This window comes from Moschus berezovskii, chromosome X, assembly GCF_049115385.1.
Source record: "Moschus berezovskii isolate FMDL1 chromosome X, NW_MosBer_1.0, whole genome shotgun sequence".
Classification (NCBI taxonomy): domain Eukaryota; kingdom Metazoa; phylum Chordata; class Mammalia; order Artiodactyla; family Moschidae; genus Moschus; species Moschus berezovskii.
Window position 1 is genome coordinate 75020143 of NC_142488.1, and position 15161 is coordinate 75035303.

A 15161-nucleotide genomic window follows, 5' to 3' on the forward strand; every position below is an offset into this window, starting at 1 on the left:
TAGCAGTGGGAGTCCAGCTAAAGTTAGAATGGCTTGAATTTGAACAGTTAAAAGCAAAATATTTAAAAAGGAACAATACATAGAGAGACAGTGATGGAATTTAAAGTTGACACATCTTCTTTCCTAGAAGAGTGAAGTTTGGGGTATGATATGTTGAAATTTGGCAAGTGCTTATACTTTCTGAGGTGCTTTGAGAGTTTCTTTTTATATTTCAGTTAGTAAATGTTCTTTTTTTTTTCTTTTAAGAATCTGATTTTAAGTGTTACTCCTTAAGTTTTGACCAGTTTTCTTCTTGCTCCAGTGGTGCCCCTTCTCCTTCTTTGCCTCCCTTGGAACTTATATTCAATTTAATTTTGAACTGAGTGAAAAAAAGAACTTATATTATAGAAGGTCATTTTATAGCTATTTTCCTAGGAAACCATACATTCATTTGAGTGGGGTATACCTATAGGCTCTAGCTCGTTAAACTCTTGATTATATGAATACTTTCATTTCACATTTATTGCCTTGCCCAATCAACTTCCTTTTATTTTTTGTTTGAAAATGAACCTTAGAGGGCTCCTGAGAGTTTCTGATTAGAGGCCATATTAGAGCCAACAAACCCTCAGTGGGCTGAAGGTTTCAAATAATACCATTCATTATTTTGGGTTTTGCTTGAGTGCCCATTCTAAAAGCCACCCCCTTCAAGTGGTTCTGGACATTTCCTAATCCTGCATTAGACTGCCAGTGTATTTATTTTTAATCAAAATAGTACCTGCTTTCACTGACAATGTGGAACAAAGTGGAATGTTTTTCTTAAAGTCACAGATGAGCTCCTCCTCCAAAATGAGCATGAATTAGGAGTAAATGTCAATTGCTAATTACGTCTCAGAAGATTACAGCATTTCAGTGTATGAGAAGCTACATTTAAGCCCAAATCATTCCACTGAATAGTGGCATCTAGAACTTCTTATTCTGATAAGATATGATATCTATTCGTGTTAATTTTGTTCTTATTTGTTGGAGTGTCTGGAATTCACGCACATTGAGTATTTCCGTAGTTTTGTTAGTGCCTCTCTCCATAGAAAATCATCTCCTAAAAGTATTCTGTTTACTGCATCCTTTGTGATTTTATACTGTTTCATGCAATTCCAACTTATTGGGTGTTGACATGCAAGGCTTCCTCTGACCTTGTAGAAACCCAGCCCTAAAAATAAAAGAAACTCAGCTTTATTTAGAAATCTGTTTGGTTTATGGAAGACATTAAAGTCAGAAAGGGATGAAAACAAACTCTCCATGTGGAATTTGATTGTCTTAATCTCAAAACCTAGATAATAATAAAAGAAGAAATAGAGTAATCAAAATAATAAGAAAACCCAGAGACAACACATGGCCTATTAAATCTGACTAAATCTTTAAATTACAAGTATCTCTTATGAAAATTACCAAGTTTGTTTTCTATAAGGCTGCAGATGGGAGGGGATTCAAATAATTAACTGAAGTATCTTTTGTGTATTTCAAGCATCCAAGGGATATTTAACCCTTCAATGATCTGATGACCAATTTTAATCTCCAGTATTTCTAATAGAATTTGAACATTAATCTCTGGTGATAATTAAAATACGACTAAATATCTGATATAGCACATCGAATATATGACACATTGAGTATATGCCATATCTAGTTTGAACCTTTTCAAAAGCTGTTCACGCTTGTTTTCCAGTATTACAAACAGTGATTGTAACCTGACTTCTAATTTTCTTTTTTATATATCAGAATTTAAATTTGCAACATCAAAACATCTCTGCAACATCCTATTCCTGAAAACCCCAAACCACTGTGCGAATAAAAAAGATTTGATAATTTAAGTACAGCAATACACAAGAGAGCAGCTTGGCCCTAGGATTTTTAATGCAGTTAGAGAAATTTCTTAAAAAAAAAAAAAAAACCAAAACACTTCCCTTTTAAAGTCAAACTTATTCATCCTGAAACTTCAGTCACAATCAGTTATGAAAGTTGAGTTATTTCAGCACACAGCTTAATAGACATTTCTAAATTAAAAAAAACTTGTTGAACACAATTGGGATTTAACTTTAAAAAAACTTCTAAACAACAACATTTCTGTTAGTGCTTTTCTATTCTTTTTTGAAAACCTCCACCATTTGTGGAAGTTTTCTCTACCTGTGCTCAGTTCAGTTCAGTTCAGTTGCTCAGTCGTGTCCGACTCTTTGCGACCCCATGAATCACAGCACGCCAGGCCTCTCTGTCCATCACCAACTCCCGGAGTACACTGAAACTCATGTCCATGGAGTAGGTGATGCCATCCAGCCATCTCATTCTCTGTCGTCCCCGTCTCCTCCCACTCCCAATCCTTCCTAGCATCAGACTCTTTTCCATTGAGTCAACTCATCGCATGAGGTGGCCAAAGTATTGGAGTTTCACCTTTAGCATCAGTCCTTCCAATGAACACCCAGGATTGATTTCCTTTAGAATGGACTGGTTGGATCTCCTTGCAGTCCAAGGGTCTCTCAAGAGGCTTCTCCAGCACCACAGTTCAAAAGCATCAATTCTTCGATGCTCAGCTTTCTTCACAGACCAACTCTCACATCCATGCATGACCACGGGAAAAACCATAGCCTTGACTAGACGGACCTTGGTTGACAAAGTAATGTCTCTGCTTTTTAATATGCTCTCTAGGTTGGTCATAACATTCCTTCCAAGGAGTAAGCGTCTTTTAATTTCATGGCTGCAATCAGCATCTGCAGCGATTTTGGAGCCCCCAAAAATAAAGTCTGACACTGTTTCCACTGTTTTTCCATCTATGTCCCATGAAGTGATGGGACCATATGCCATGATCTTAGTTTTCTGAATGTTGAACTTCAAGCCAAACTTTTCACTCTTCTCTTTCACTTTCATCAAGAGGCTTTTGAGTTCCTCTTCACTTTCTGCCATAAGGGTGGTGTCATCTGCATATCTGAGATTATTGATATTTCTCCCGGCAATCTTGATTCCAGTTTGTGCTTCTTCCAGCCCAGCATTCCTCATGATGTACTCTGCATATAAGTTAAATAAGCAGGGTGACAATATACAACCTTGATGTACTCCTTTTCCGATTTGGAACCAGTCTGTTGTTCCATGGCCAGTTCTAACTGTTGCTTCCTGACCTGCATACAGGTTTCTCAAGAGGCAGGTCAGGTGGTCTGGGATTCCCATCTCTTTCAAAATATTCCACAGTTTATTGTGATCCACACAGTCAAAGGCTTTGGCATAGTCAATGAAGCAGAAATAGATGTTTTTCTGGAACACTCTTGCTTTCTCCATGATCCAGCGGATGTTGGCAATTTGATCTCTGGTTCCTCTTCCTTTTCTAAAACCTGCTTGAACATCTGGAAGTTCATGGTTCACATACTGCTGAAGCCTGGCTTGGAGAATTTTGAGCATGACTTTACTAGCGTGTGAGATGAGTGCAACTGTGCGGTAGTTTGAGCATTCTTTGGCATTGCCTTTCTTTGGACTTGGAATGAAGACTGACCTTTTCCAGTCCTGTGGCCACTGCTGAGTTTTCCAAATTTGCTGGCATATTGAGTGCAGCACTTTCACAGCATCATCTTTCAGGATTTGAAATAGCTCAATTGGAATTCCATCACCTCCACTAGCTTTGTTCGTTGTGATGCTCTCTAAGGCCCACTTGACTTCACATTCCAAGATGTCTGGCTCCAGGAGAGTGATCACGCCATCGTGATTATCTTTGTCCTGAAGATCTTTTTTGTACAGATCTTCTTGGTATTCTTGCCACCTCTTCTTAATATCTTCTGCTTCTGTTAGGTCCATACCATTTCTGTCCTTTGTCGAGCCCATCTTTGCATGAAATATTCCCTTGGAATCTCTAATTTCCTTGAAGAGATCTCTTTTTTTTTCCTATTCTGTTGTTTTTCTCTATTTCTTTGCATTGATCACTGAGGAAGGCTTTCTTATCTCTCCTTACTATTCTTTGGAACTCTGCATTCAGATGCTTATATCTTTTCTTTTCTCCTTTGCTTTTCGCTTCTCTTCTTTTCACAGCTATTTTGTAAGGCCTCCTCAGACAGCCATTTTGTTTTTTTGCATTTCTTTTCCATGGTAATGGTCTTGGTCCCTGTCTCCTCTACAATGTCACGAACCTCCGTCCAGAGTTCATCAGGCACTCTATCTATCAGATCTAGTCCCTTAAATCTATTTCTTACTTCCACTGTATAATCATAAGGGATTTGATTTATGTCATATCTGAATGGTCTAGTGGTTTTCCCTATTTTCTTCAATTTAAGTCTGAATTTAGTCTTTCTCAATTGTCTCTTTTTGCTCCTTCTTTTCTTTCCACAACAGTAGCAAACTAACAAGACCAATTCAATGTCTTTTACAAGTATTTTGTGGCTGCATGCATTCCAGCCTATTATGTTAGAGTCACTTTTCACAGTATTCCAAAAGTTATCATCATAACATCTTACCATTTTGACTCCATACAATTACAAGCTTATTCCTATAGTTTTTATCTATATGAGATTGATGTGCATTAAACTTACTTATGATAAAAAAAAGAAACTTTAAAGTGACTCAAGGGACAATTCTTATTACTTGGTTGATGAAAAGACAAAAGGAGAAAATGTATTGAAGAGAGAGGCTGATAAATCCAGTTTAAGGTATTTATGTATTAATGGCAACCCACTCGAGTGTTCTTGCCTGGAGAATCCCAGGGACGGGGGAGCCTGGTGGGCTTCCGTCTATGTGGTCGCACAGAGTCGGACACGACTGAAGTGACTTAGCAGTCCCAGATGGCTCAGTGGTAAAGGGCATCCCAGATGGCTCAGTGGTAAAGAATCCGCCAGCTCAATGCAGTAGACACCGGTTGAATCCCTGGGTGGGGAAGACCTCCTGGGTCGGAAAGATTATTATTATTATTTTTCCCACCTGGAGAAGGAAATAGCAACCCACTCCAGTATTCTTACCTGGGAAATCCCATGGACAGAGGAGCTTGGCGGGTTACAGTCCCTGGGGTTGCAAAAGGATCCTACTTAGCAATTTAGCAGGGGAAAGCCCTCTTTTTCCTACTCTTTGACACTGTAAGTACAAGGAGATCGGAATAACATTCAGTAAGTTCCTAAAATTATTTACATTCTGTAAGAGCATTGAAGAAGTCGTCTTAGCTTTATCATTGATAACGTTTTGTAAGGAAAGGAAAGCATGGATTTCACTTTCCAAATAACAGCCTCTAGAGGAGAAGACTACAGGAAAGGAAATGGCTTGATAGCAAAGAATTGAAAGTTCTACAAGGAGTCTTCAAACAACTTTGCTACAGTGATCTAACCACCATGTGACTGTGGAAAAGACCCCTGCCTTTGCCTTGGAACGTACTTTGCCTAGACATCTTGCTTTTTATGAGCTCTACAGTTTAGGGACGCTTGACAAGAGGGGAAGGAGAAATTATGAGCTACAGTTCAGGACGTGGAGCTCTAATCACTGAACCATCCAAGCCCACGGACGAAGGAAGAAAATGCAATATTAAAGAGCACAAACCCTCGCTCTTCTCTCATATTCTGTAGTGACTGTCTTGAGTCATAAAGGAACTTTTCTTATCAGTTTTAGCCGAGAATGGGAACCGACAATCTTGAAACTAAGGGATGGCTACGGAGAAAGCCGAGTCTATTCAGGACACCGTAGAGGAAGTTCTGTAGAAAGAGATGTCCGTCCGCCACCCAAATACCAAGTCTTTGCTCTATTCCAAAATGTTCACAAGCTCTCTGCGCCTCCTGATTGTCAGTGCGTAGGAGCGGATTAAAAACTCGCAACTGTGATTTGAGTGCGGTACTGGACGCTAGCTCCACTGTGCACTGGATGTGGGAGAACTTACACCAAGCGCACCAGGTGGGCAGAAGGCTGTTTACTTCTGAACTCACTGGATTCTTCCTCTTGGAATTTGGGCAAAGCCGTTTCTTAGCCCCAGCTGAGTTTAGGAACAATGTGCAAATGAATTGGAGCTGTCATCTCCCTTTCCTTGATTGAACCCGGGTGCGGGGTGGCAGCAAATTGGGGCGAGAAACAGTCTGGAATTTCCCTTTGTGTTTCCACCTCGACACTCTTGGGGCGCCGAGGGGAGAAGTTCGGTGTCCGAGGCCACTTTGGGAGCTCTGCGTGTGTTCTCTAGTCACACTGCTAGGCTTGAAGCAGAGGAACTACACTGCCCCCTTCTCCGGCTCCATCCTCATTCACCCGCTGGCCCCTAACTGCCTCAGGTAGTCGGGAGGCTGGCCAGGGAGTCTCCACCTACTCACGGGTGGCAGCCACTCGGCGCGCTCGGGAGCCTAGGGGTTGGGACCCATTGGCTGGGAGGCGCTGCCAGTCTCGGGAGGGGGTGTGGTGGGGTGGGATTTCGGGCCGCCGCAGGTCCAGGCCGCTCACTGTTTGCCGGGTGGTGATCGAGCTTGAGCGTAGCGTGAGCTCCGCTACCGTAGACTTGCAAACAGTCCGGAGCGAGCGCGAGCGAGCCACAGAGAGTGAAAGAGTGAGGGAGCGGGTAGTAGGGGACGTAGAGGAGACTGGACGAGAAAGCAAAGGCCTGAAGACCAAAGATTTGAGACTAAATGACCATGGCTGTCTCCGCACCTCCAGTAATCTCTGCAACTTCCAGCGGCGCAGGCGTCCCGGGGGGCTTGTTTCGGGCGGAACCCCTGTACTCGACGCCTGGAGAGTCTCCTCGTCTCATCCCCAGTGTGATCAACAGTTTCATGGTCAGTAACCACGGCGGCAGTGCCGGGGGTGAAGGGGTCGGTAGTACCAGCGAGGGCAGCGGCAATACCAACACCAACGAGTGCCGGATGGTCGACATGCATGGGGTAAAGGTGGCTTCCTTCCTGATGGACGGCCAGGAACTGATTTGCCTGCCGCAAGTCTTTGATCTCTTCCTCAAACACCTGGTGGGAGGGTTACATACTGTGTACACCAAGCTGAAGAGACTGGACATATCCCCGGTAGTGTGTACTGTTGAGCAGGTCCGGATCCTCCGCGGGCTGGGGGCCATCCACCCTGGGGTCAACCGCTGCAAACTCATCACCAGGAAAGACTTCGAAACTTTGTTCATCGATTGCACCAATGCCAGGTGAGATTCTCGTTTCTTAGCTCCCTCTTCCCCCTTTGCCCTTCTGCATGTATCATCTTCTTCCAACTTTGTACAGTGTGTTTTAACTAGCTTGCTCTACTCTTCAGGCTCTAAGTCGGTAGGAAAAAGAGGACTGGAAAGACTCCTTAACTTCCTGTCGCTTCTAGTCCGAGCTCAGGGGCAGGGCTTGGGTCTAAGAAAGTCTCTCACAAACTTCAGTTTGAGGTCCTGTACTGAAAGTTTCCAGCCGTTCGCCTTTATCTTGCATGGCTTTCTGGCTGCTTGTGATTATTTGTTAATATCTCTATTTGGTTTTCTTTCCTGCTCATTTGTGGCCATACGGGTCGGACAGATTTTTTTTCCTGAACACGGACACCACGGGCTTTCCGGAGGAGAGGGCTGGCTGAGCTGTAAACTGTGCTCCTAAGCTAGCAATCCAGAACACAGCATTTGGGGGATGCAGAGGGTCGGAAGTCTAGAATCCATCCCAGAGGATGATTCGTTCCCCATCCTGTATGTTTTTTGTGAGAATGCGTTGTTGTGTTATGGTGGTAGTGGTGGTAATGGTGGTGGTGTGTGTCTGTCTGTCTGTGAGAGAGAGCCAGAACGAGCTCATGAAAATGGGTGCTCATGTCTGCTGCGCAAAGCTTCCCCGTACACGATACAGGAAAGTAGATGGAGCCTTTTTTTTTTTTTAAAGAACGATGGCAAATGTCACTTTCCTGGGATCGACCCTTTGGGTCATCTGCAGAGGGCAATGTAGGGCATGAACTGTGGGGGCGGGACCGGGTGGGGAGTGCAATAAAAGTTGGCAGGTTTTCTAGAGAGGATGCTTTCAGCTCTTCCCCCAGGCAAACAGTTGGAAGGATCGCATTCCCCCAAAGAGAGGATTCCCTAAATGATGATGGTCAGCTTCTCCGGTTGTAAATGCACCTCCTTCGTAGCACAGCTTAGAAGTACATTATAGAACAAATATTTATTTGCATATGTCCATAAGCAAATTATTTTCAATGTTTGAGTGTTAAGAAAGTGAACTATATTCAAGATTATTTATTTTTTAAAGACTTTTAAATTAGTTTTCTTAGTATTTATTCCATCTCTAATATAATAATATCTGTTAGGAAAGTACACAGTTGGTAGATGTGATGAGCATACAAACCAAATCACCATCACCAAGCTAAAGGGGGCAAAGGGTTTTGTTGTGAAACAGCACTGCTGTTTATCATTTTGCAGAAAACATCTGCAGAGGTAGATTTTCTCACAATGCAACTTTAAATCATAAGATCTCTGGTTTTATGAACCAAAACTAACCCAGGTGACACATCTGCTGTAAAATCCAAATTACTATGTATAGTCGAAGTATACTGGCAACTTGTAGACAAACTGTTGCTGACTGCTACAATAAGATAATGCTACAGAACTTACAAGGGAAGCTTTTTCTCTTTTTGAGCAGTGTTCTCCTGTGTTCTAGCAATTATGCAGAAACCTATTTGTATAAGAACTCCTACCTGAATCACATCTGGGGCTTAAAAACCTGGCTTATTAGATCACATTTTCTTAAGGAAGATAGATGGCCTTAAAACACAAAGGATACCCGTTCCCTCAATAAATGAAGCAATTATAGGTTTTAAGAGTAGAAAAGATATTTTATTTTGACCACAAAGCACCCTACTAATAGCCAAACCAGGGACTTCAGATGAGGGTCATCTAGTTTATTTGTTGTCATTTGAAAAGACTTGTACAATTGTAGACCTGAAAACCAATCTTCTGTCCTCCTCCTTTCTCCTTTCCCTAGTTTCTCTTGTAAAGGCCCACTCTTAAAGAGAAATGATCAATTATTACACATAGGAAATTCTACTTTCTTTAATAAATAATTTACACACCCTTGAGCAAAATCTATAATTTTCATTAAAAAAATAAATAGATTAACACTTTAATGTGATTTTGATGCTTCCCTCTGTAAATAGAAACTTTAATTTTTCTTAGAGCTATTTACTAAAGGAAAAAATAATAAATTTCCCTGTATCCAGAGTCGTGTTCTTATGCTATTTTTGAACCCTGTTATATGATGTGTTCTAGTTTATTATTTCTATTCAGTTATGTTTTATTTATTCCTTATCAAGCATTTACAATGCCAACTTTTTTGAGGGCTTAGATTGCTTTTGTGTATGTGCACATGTAAAAGTGATAGATAAATATTAAAAATATAAGAGGAAACATCTGAAATATGATGTATGTGCTTCCTACTGCAATTTTTCTTTATGAGTATTTTTATTATGTACATTTTCTATAATTGTGTTACAAGTGTTGCAATATGTAATTGAAAAAATTTATGAAATATGTTCTATGAATTCAATCTATAAATAAAGATGAAGAAAACCACTAGAAACCCCTATGTTGCAATTTCTAGACAGTAAACAAATCCTCACAATTTCTAGAAAAATCTAATTAACATTACCATATTTTGTCCTCATAATCATATAGTTAAAAAAACTATAAAATATGATAATGCTTATAATGGATGCCGTATGACTTGAGGTAACATTATTTACAGATGTGTGTACCTTAAATCATTCCTTCTATCTGTGAAATTAGTATTTAAGTGAACATTACTTCCATGTCTTTTCTATTCAGTGAAAAGAAAGGTGAAGGATGTAAATAGTAATGAGGCCCAAGAGAGACAAAATAAAGTAGATGAGATGGAGACAGTAAGAGAAAAGAGATATAGGATATGAGCAGAATGATGCCATAAAATGGAGTGAAAGATGGATCAGAGGAACTTATAGAGATGCCCAAAGAAGATGAGCAATAAACCAGTGGAGACTTGACTAAAGAGAATTGTCGTTTAAGACTCATGATTTCCTAGCACTCTAAGCTAAAAGGGGGGAGAAGTGCAAGGAAGAAGTCTGTGTTCAATGAGTGGAAACACCTACATACTACTGTTCTTATTTGAAAAAAGCGATTCACCTTCATCTCCTAATGGATCAATTTCCATACTGTATTGTTGAATGGAAGGCCTATCTGTAATGGTGTTGTTGGCAATTTTCTTTTCCTACATAATAAGCATTTCTGCCCTTCTTTGTCAGGTAACTACGGAAGGATACAAGGCCTAATATAGGATATTTTAATTTGGAATAGCTTCCTACACTATTCCAGAACACACAAAATAGACCACTTTAAAACTGGTCGTTTTCAGAGACCTTGAGATGTTGCCACTGAAAATGAATGAGTAAAATACTTACATAATTGTTTCTTTGACAGTACTGAAAGTCACAAAAATAGCTCAATCAGTGCCTTATGTCAACTACTTTTATTAACTAATTATTAAAATATTCAAAGTTCTCTTCCCAGAAAAGAAGTTGGAAAATAGTACTAGCCTCAGCTACTAGAGAATAGAAAGACTGAAACTCTTGACTATTCATTGTTCTATTCAATGTCAAGCTTTACATCGCTGCAGTTGAAAATGACTATCCAAGTATTTTTCCTTGATGCCCCTTAGCTTCAGAAATTAATTGTAAAGAAGATTATTTTGAGGGTTATTAAGAAAGCGATGATTAAAAAGACCCAAACCAAATAGGAAAACTTGTTATCTTGTTTCAGACCTTTGTTTTTGCAGATAAAGCACTGTGATTATTTTCCATTTCTTGTCCAAGAGAACTTAGAGTTTTAATGTTATAGAGTCCGGGCAGATTCAGAAAGCAAATGTGTAAAATATCTCACTCTTATGCAATGGATTTTCCTTACTGAATTCTTCAAAGTTTAATATAGCAGTAAAATATTAAATTAAAGATTGTTATTCAGTAAATGTGAAAAAGCAACCAAAACATTTTAGTGTTATCTCTCTTTATCTACCTATCTATATAAAAGTAACATTGTCAAATTTCATAATCAGCATTTCATTTCATTTCATTTGAGGACCAACTGATTAAATGTTATTCAGTCATTTACATATAGTTAAATGGGTGCTTAGACCACAATGTATGACTAAGAAAATATTTTAATGCATTTGGAGACATGATTCAACATATACTCAAATTAATATAATTCAGTTTTTTAATTAAAAATTTAAATGTTCCAGCATGGTTTATTGTTATTCTGACTGTGCGAACAGAACATAAATGGGCTTCCATGTTAGAATAACTTTATGTGACTTATAGTGACTTTTACAACAATTTAAAACTACTACTTTCAAATACTACAAGTATTATTTAAAACAGTCAATGAGTTTGGCTTTGTATTCGCACTTGATGAATATAGTTCATAATCCATAAAGCATAACAACTTTGAAAATAAATGTCTTCATTCATTGTAAAGTTAAGCAAAATCAAATTTTTGAACAACTTGCATCACTTTCCTGGGCTAATATTTTGTATGACTTACATTTTCAGAAATGATAAAAAGGTTTTAGAAATATCTGGGCAATAAATGCAGACATTTTAATTCATGGGATAATGAGGGGATAGTCTTGTCTGTTAAAAGCAGTCACATAGTCAACAATGCACTGTCTTTTATTAGAGAATGATGTCAATATTATAATTAAAGCAGTCTACTCATGTGCCAGTCCATAGAACTTCCACGTGTACATTCATTTTAAAAGTACACTTCTGCATAAATAACAACTTTTGTATTTATCTAATACTTTTGCTGGATTTCATATTTTCCCCAAAACTCATTATTAGGTAATGGGTATTACATTAAATAAATGATGCATGGTATGATAGAGAATATCTTTGGATATTTATGTATGATTTTAGTCTCAATGTATATAGTACATGAATGCTAATAAGTCATTAGGAAGTGATGGTCTTCAGATATTAATGTTTAGGTGGTTTCATACAGGAATTCTCTAACACTTGTATAAAATAGTAAGTCTGAATTGTTTGATGCTTTATTAAGTAAACTTATTTTGTCTTAATGAAATCTCTAGATGTTTTAAAAGTGCTTCCAGCAGGCAAATGTAATTGTGAGAAACTCTTATCATAATACATTATATTTCAGTTGGTAACCTATATCTACAGTGGCAGTTTATCTGATGCATTTCAGGAAATAAATGATTTAGATTTATACACTCTATACATTTCAGATATACATTAAAACTGACCTAATTGACAAAAACTGAAAATATCATGTTTTCAGAGGAAGGACATCAAACTTTTCTCCCAAAAGAAAAACAATTAGGTATTAATGATATTCTTGTTGCATATTCAAAAGGTCTTTGGTAGCATTTTTTTCTTCCTTTTCTTCCCTTTCACCATCTCAACCTGCAAACCTCTTCACTGTCACTTCAGATCACACAATTCTAAAAGAGATAAAACAACATTTAAACACATTTGCTTTGGAAGGGAAATTGAGCATTTGCACCCAATAAGCCTGATTGTGGAACTGCATGCAAATTGTGTTTTGATTTATCTCTTTTACACTTTTTTTTTTCCATTTGAATTGATCTTGCATTAATTTCACCAAGCAGCTCTGTGAGGCTGCAGATGTTGCCTTGTGTTTAATAAATCAATGAGACAGATCTGAATGAATCACTTCAGATGGATTCTCTGCTCAGTTTGATGTCTAGATGTTATTCTTAGCTTGTTATCATGACAGATGCATTAATGTTCCCATACACTGCCAGCAATGTCAAAGAGATCGAAGCTTTTAAAGTGGCGGCATCCCTTTTTCCATTTTCTACTTTAGAACATTTAAATTTATTTTATTTTATTTAGGAATCAGAGAAAACTATCAAACCAATCGTAAGTTTCTTCATGGGAAAGATTCTGAATTTTCGTGCTATATTAAGTCTTCTAAAATGATGGAAATCAATATCTTAAAACCTAAATATAGGGTAGCTGCATAATAAATAGTGCCTCCACATTAATATTTAATCATGGTAGGAAAAATGAGAATAAGTAATATATGATTGGGACACATTGAAAGTGTCACTATAAATAAAATAATGCTGTATCCAAATTGATTACAGAGGGTGTTAGTTTTTAAATCCTTACTAATCAGCTTCTTGTTGGCTTAATGCAGCTGCAATATACTCTTAACGAGGGATTTAGAACTCCTTCAGGATTTAATATTTCTTTTTAGTAGTAAGGAGACAGCTTGTCCATTCTTTATTCATCATTTCCTCACTTTACAGTGCTGAAAATCTTAGAAAAGTTTATTTTATTTTAGAATATTGCAGCTGTTTATATTTTGGGTAATTGTAAATAAAAAATCATTCAGTAACAATAAATGCTACTTTTATAATTTACTTTCTTAAACTTTAGAAACACATATGCATACCGAAAGGTACTTTGTATACCTCTAGTGAACTTTATTACCTACCTGCATTTACTATCATCACTATCATGTTTTATTTCATTTCATCCATGGCATCATTGTCTTGGTTTTTGGAGAGAAACAATTGTGCTAATTGTTATGAAATACTTTGAGTTTAATGTTGTCAGTGTTATAACTTTTAAAGTTAATCTCTGATGTTTGAAAATACAGATTTTAGAAAGGATATTCAATGATTTTTCTTCTTCAACTTTCTGAAGAATGTATATTTTTAAAAATCAACTCTCAGAGGTAGTTCTCTTTGCAGGCCTTTACAGTATTCTTGCATCAAATTTTTACTGTTAGCTTTATTAGAATAGGAAAACAGGAAACTGCTAACTGATACTGTTAAGGTCTCAAATTCTTCAGGACATTTTTATCTGCAGTGTTAGACTAATCTTGGAAGCTTAGGATACATGTTATGATTTGCAGTATAATTTAAAAAGAATTTTATAAGTAAGTTGAATAAGTTATGGACAAGAGTTAGCTTTTTTTTTCCATATTTTGCTTAAACCGTGGGAATGTCTTCATTGTGAAGTCTTGCCACATCCTTCTTTAAAGATAAATTTATGTATTAGAATTGGTAAAATTATTATATTGAGAATGTGAATGTAAGATGTTATATACATTGATTTATGCAAAATTGAATATAACATACTAAACAGCAAATGGAAACATTTATCACTACCTATAATGATATTCCTAAAATAAAACTGAATTTGTTACATAAAACTTTGGACTTGTAATAAAAATTTCGGAGAAGTTATCTTTAACTTTAGTAATATTTATAGTAAAATTTTAGTAAGCCTGATATCATATACATTTAGGCACCTAATTCACATTTGTTTAATGAATACAGTCATGTACACATACACATTTATTCTTCTCATTAGAATTCTTTGCACAAATTTCTGTGCTTAAAAAAAAACTAAGTAGTTACATAAAATGGACAATTATAAAACGACACTAATCTTAAAAAATTTAATTCCATTATAAAACCATTTGTAATCATGCCATAAAATTTTCACAAGTACACATATAAAGCTACACAAATCTATTTTATGAAATTAGAATGTTTAAATGAAATATATCTGTAAAGAAAGTATGACTTCTTGATATTTTCTTTTAGTGAAAACCCATAGGAGATGTTCTAATACTAGTATAAAATGATTCTCAACTATTTAGATTTATACGACTTGATATCAGCACTAAACCAAGCAGTTGACTTTTGATATTTTTTCAAACAGTGTTTATAAAAAATGAGTTGGTAAGAAGAGGGTTTTCCTCCATTCTATCTATAGTTTGTGAATAGAAAGAGGAATACTTAAGTATAATGATTTATTTTTTTCTTGAATAATCTCAGGACCCATCCAGTTGCAATACAAATTTGCATGAAGTGTTCCCCCCTTCACCCCCATTTCAAGGAATAGCTTAACTTTTTCAGGTGTAATTAATTTTGAAGAGTAACATTTCCTTTCATCTAAGACCCCTGAGGTTGAAACTACTCATATGCAGGTACTATTCTAACTCATTAAAATTATTTAGTTTATTAGATCAAATCGTGGTGAAATCTTTGTAATTATACTGCTGGAAAAATACGTAGTACAGGAAAGTTTGAAAAATAATGAACCATGGTATTTTTATTGCTAAATAAGCTTTTTATTTTTAAACAAGTTGCTTAATAGTGTATAATGTAGTGTGTATGTTAAGGTATAAAACATTCAATTGTAATTGTGTCCAA

The 15161-nt window shown here is 37.1% G+C and overlaps 1 protein-coding gene across 1 annotated transcript in view; it reads left to right on the top strand.

Annotated features, from left to right (window-relative positions):
- The first annotated feature begins 6593 nt into the window (after positions 1 to 6593).
- The window catches only part of DACH2 (dachshund family transcription factor 2), an 858509-nt gene continuing 849941 nt past the window's right edge, over positions 6594 to 15161 (top strand). Inside the window, exon 1 of the mRNA XM_055393325.2 lies at positions 6594 to 7108. Within this exon, the coding sequence (XP_055249300.2) occupies positions 6594 to 7108 (515 nt within the window). The remainder of the gene's footprint in view (positions 7109 to 15161) is intronic.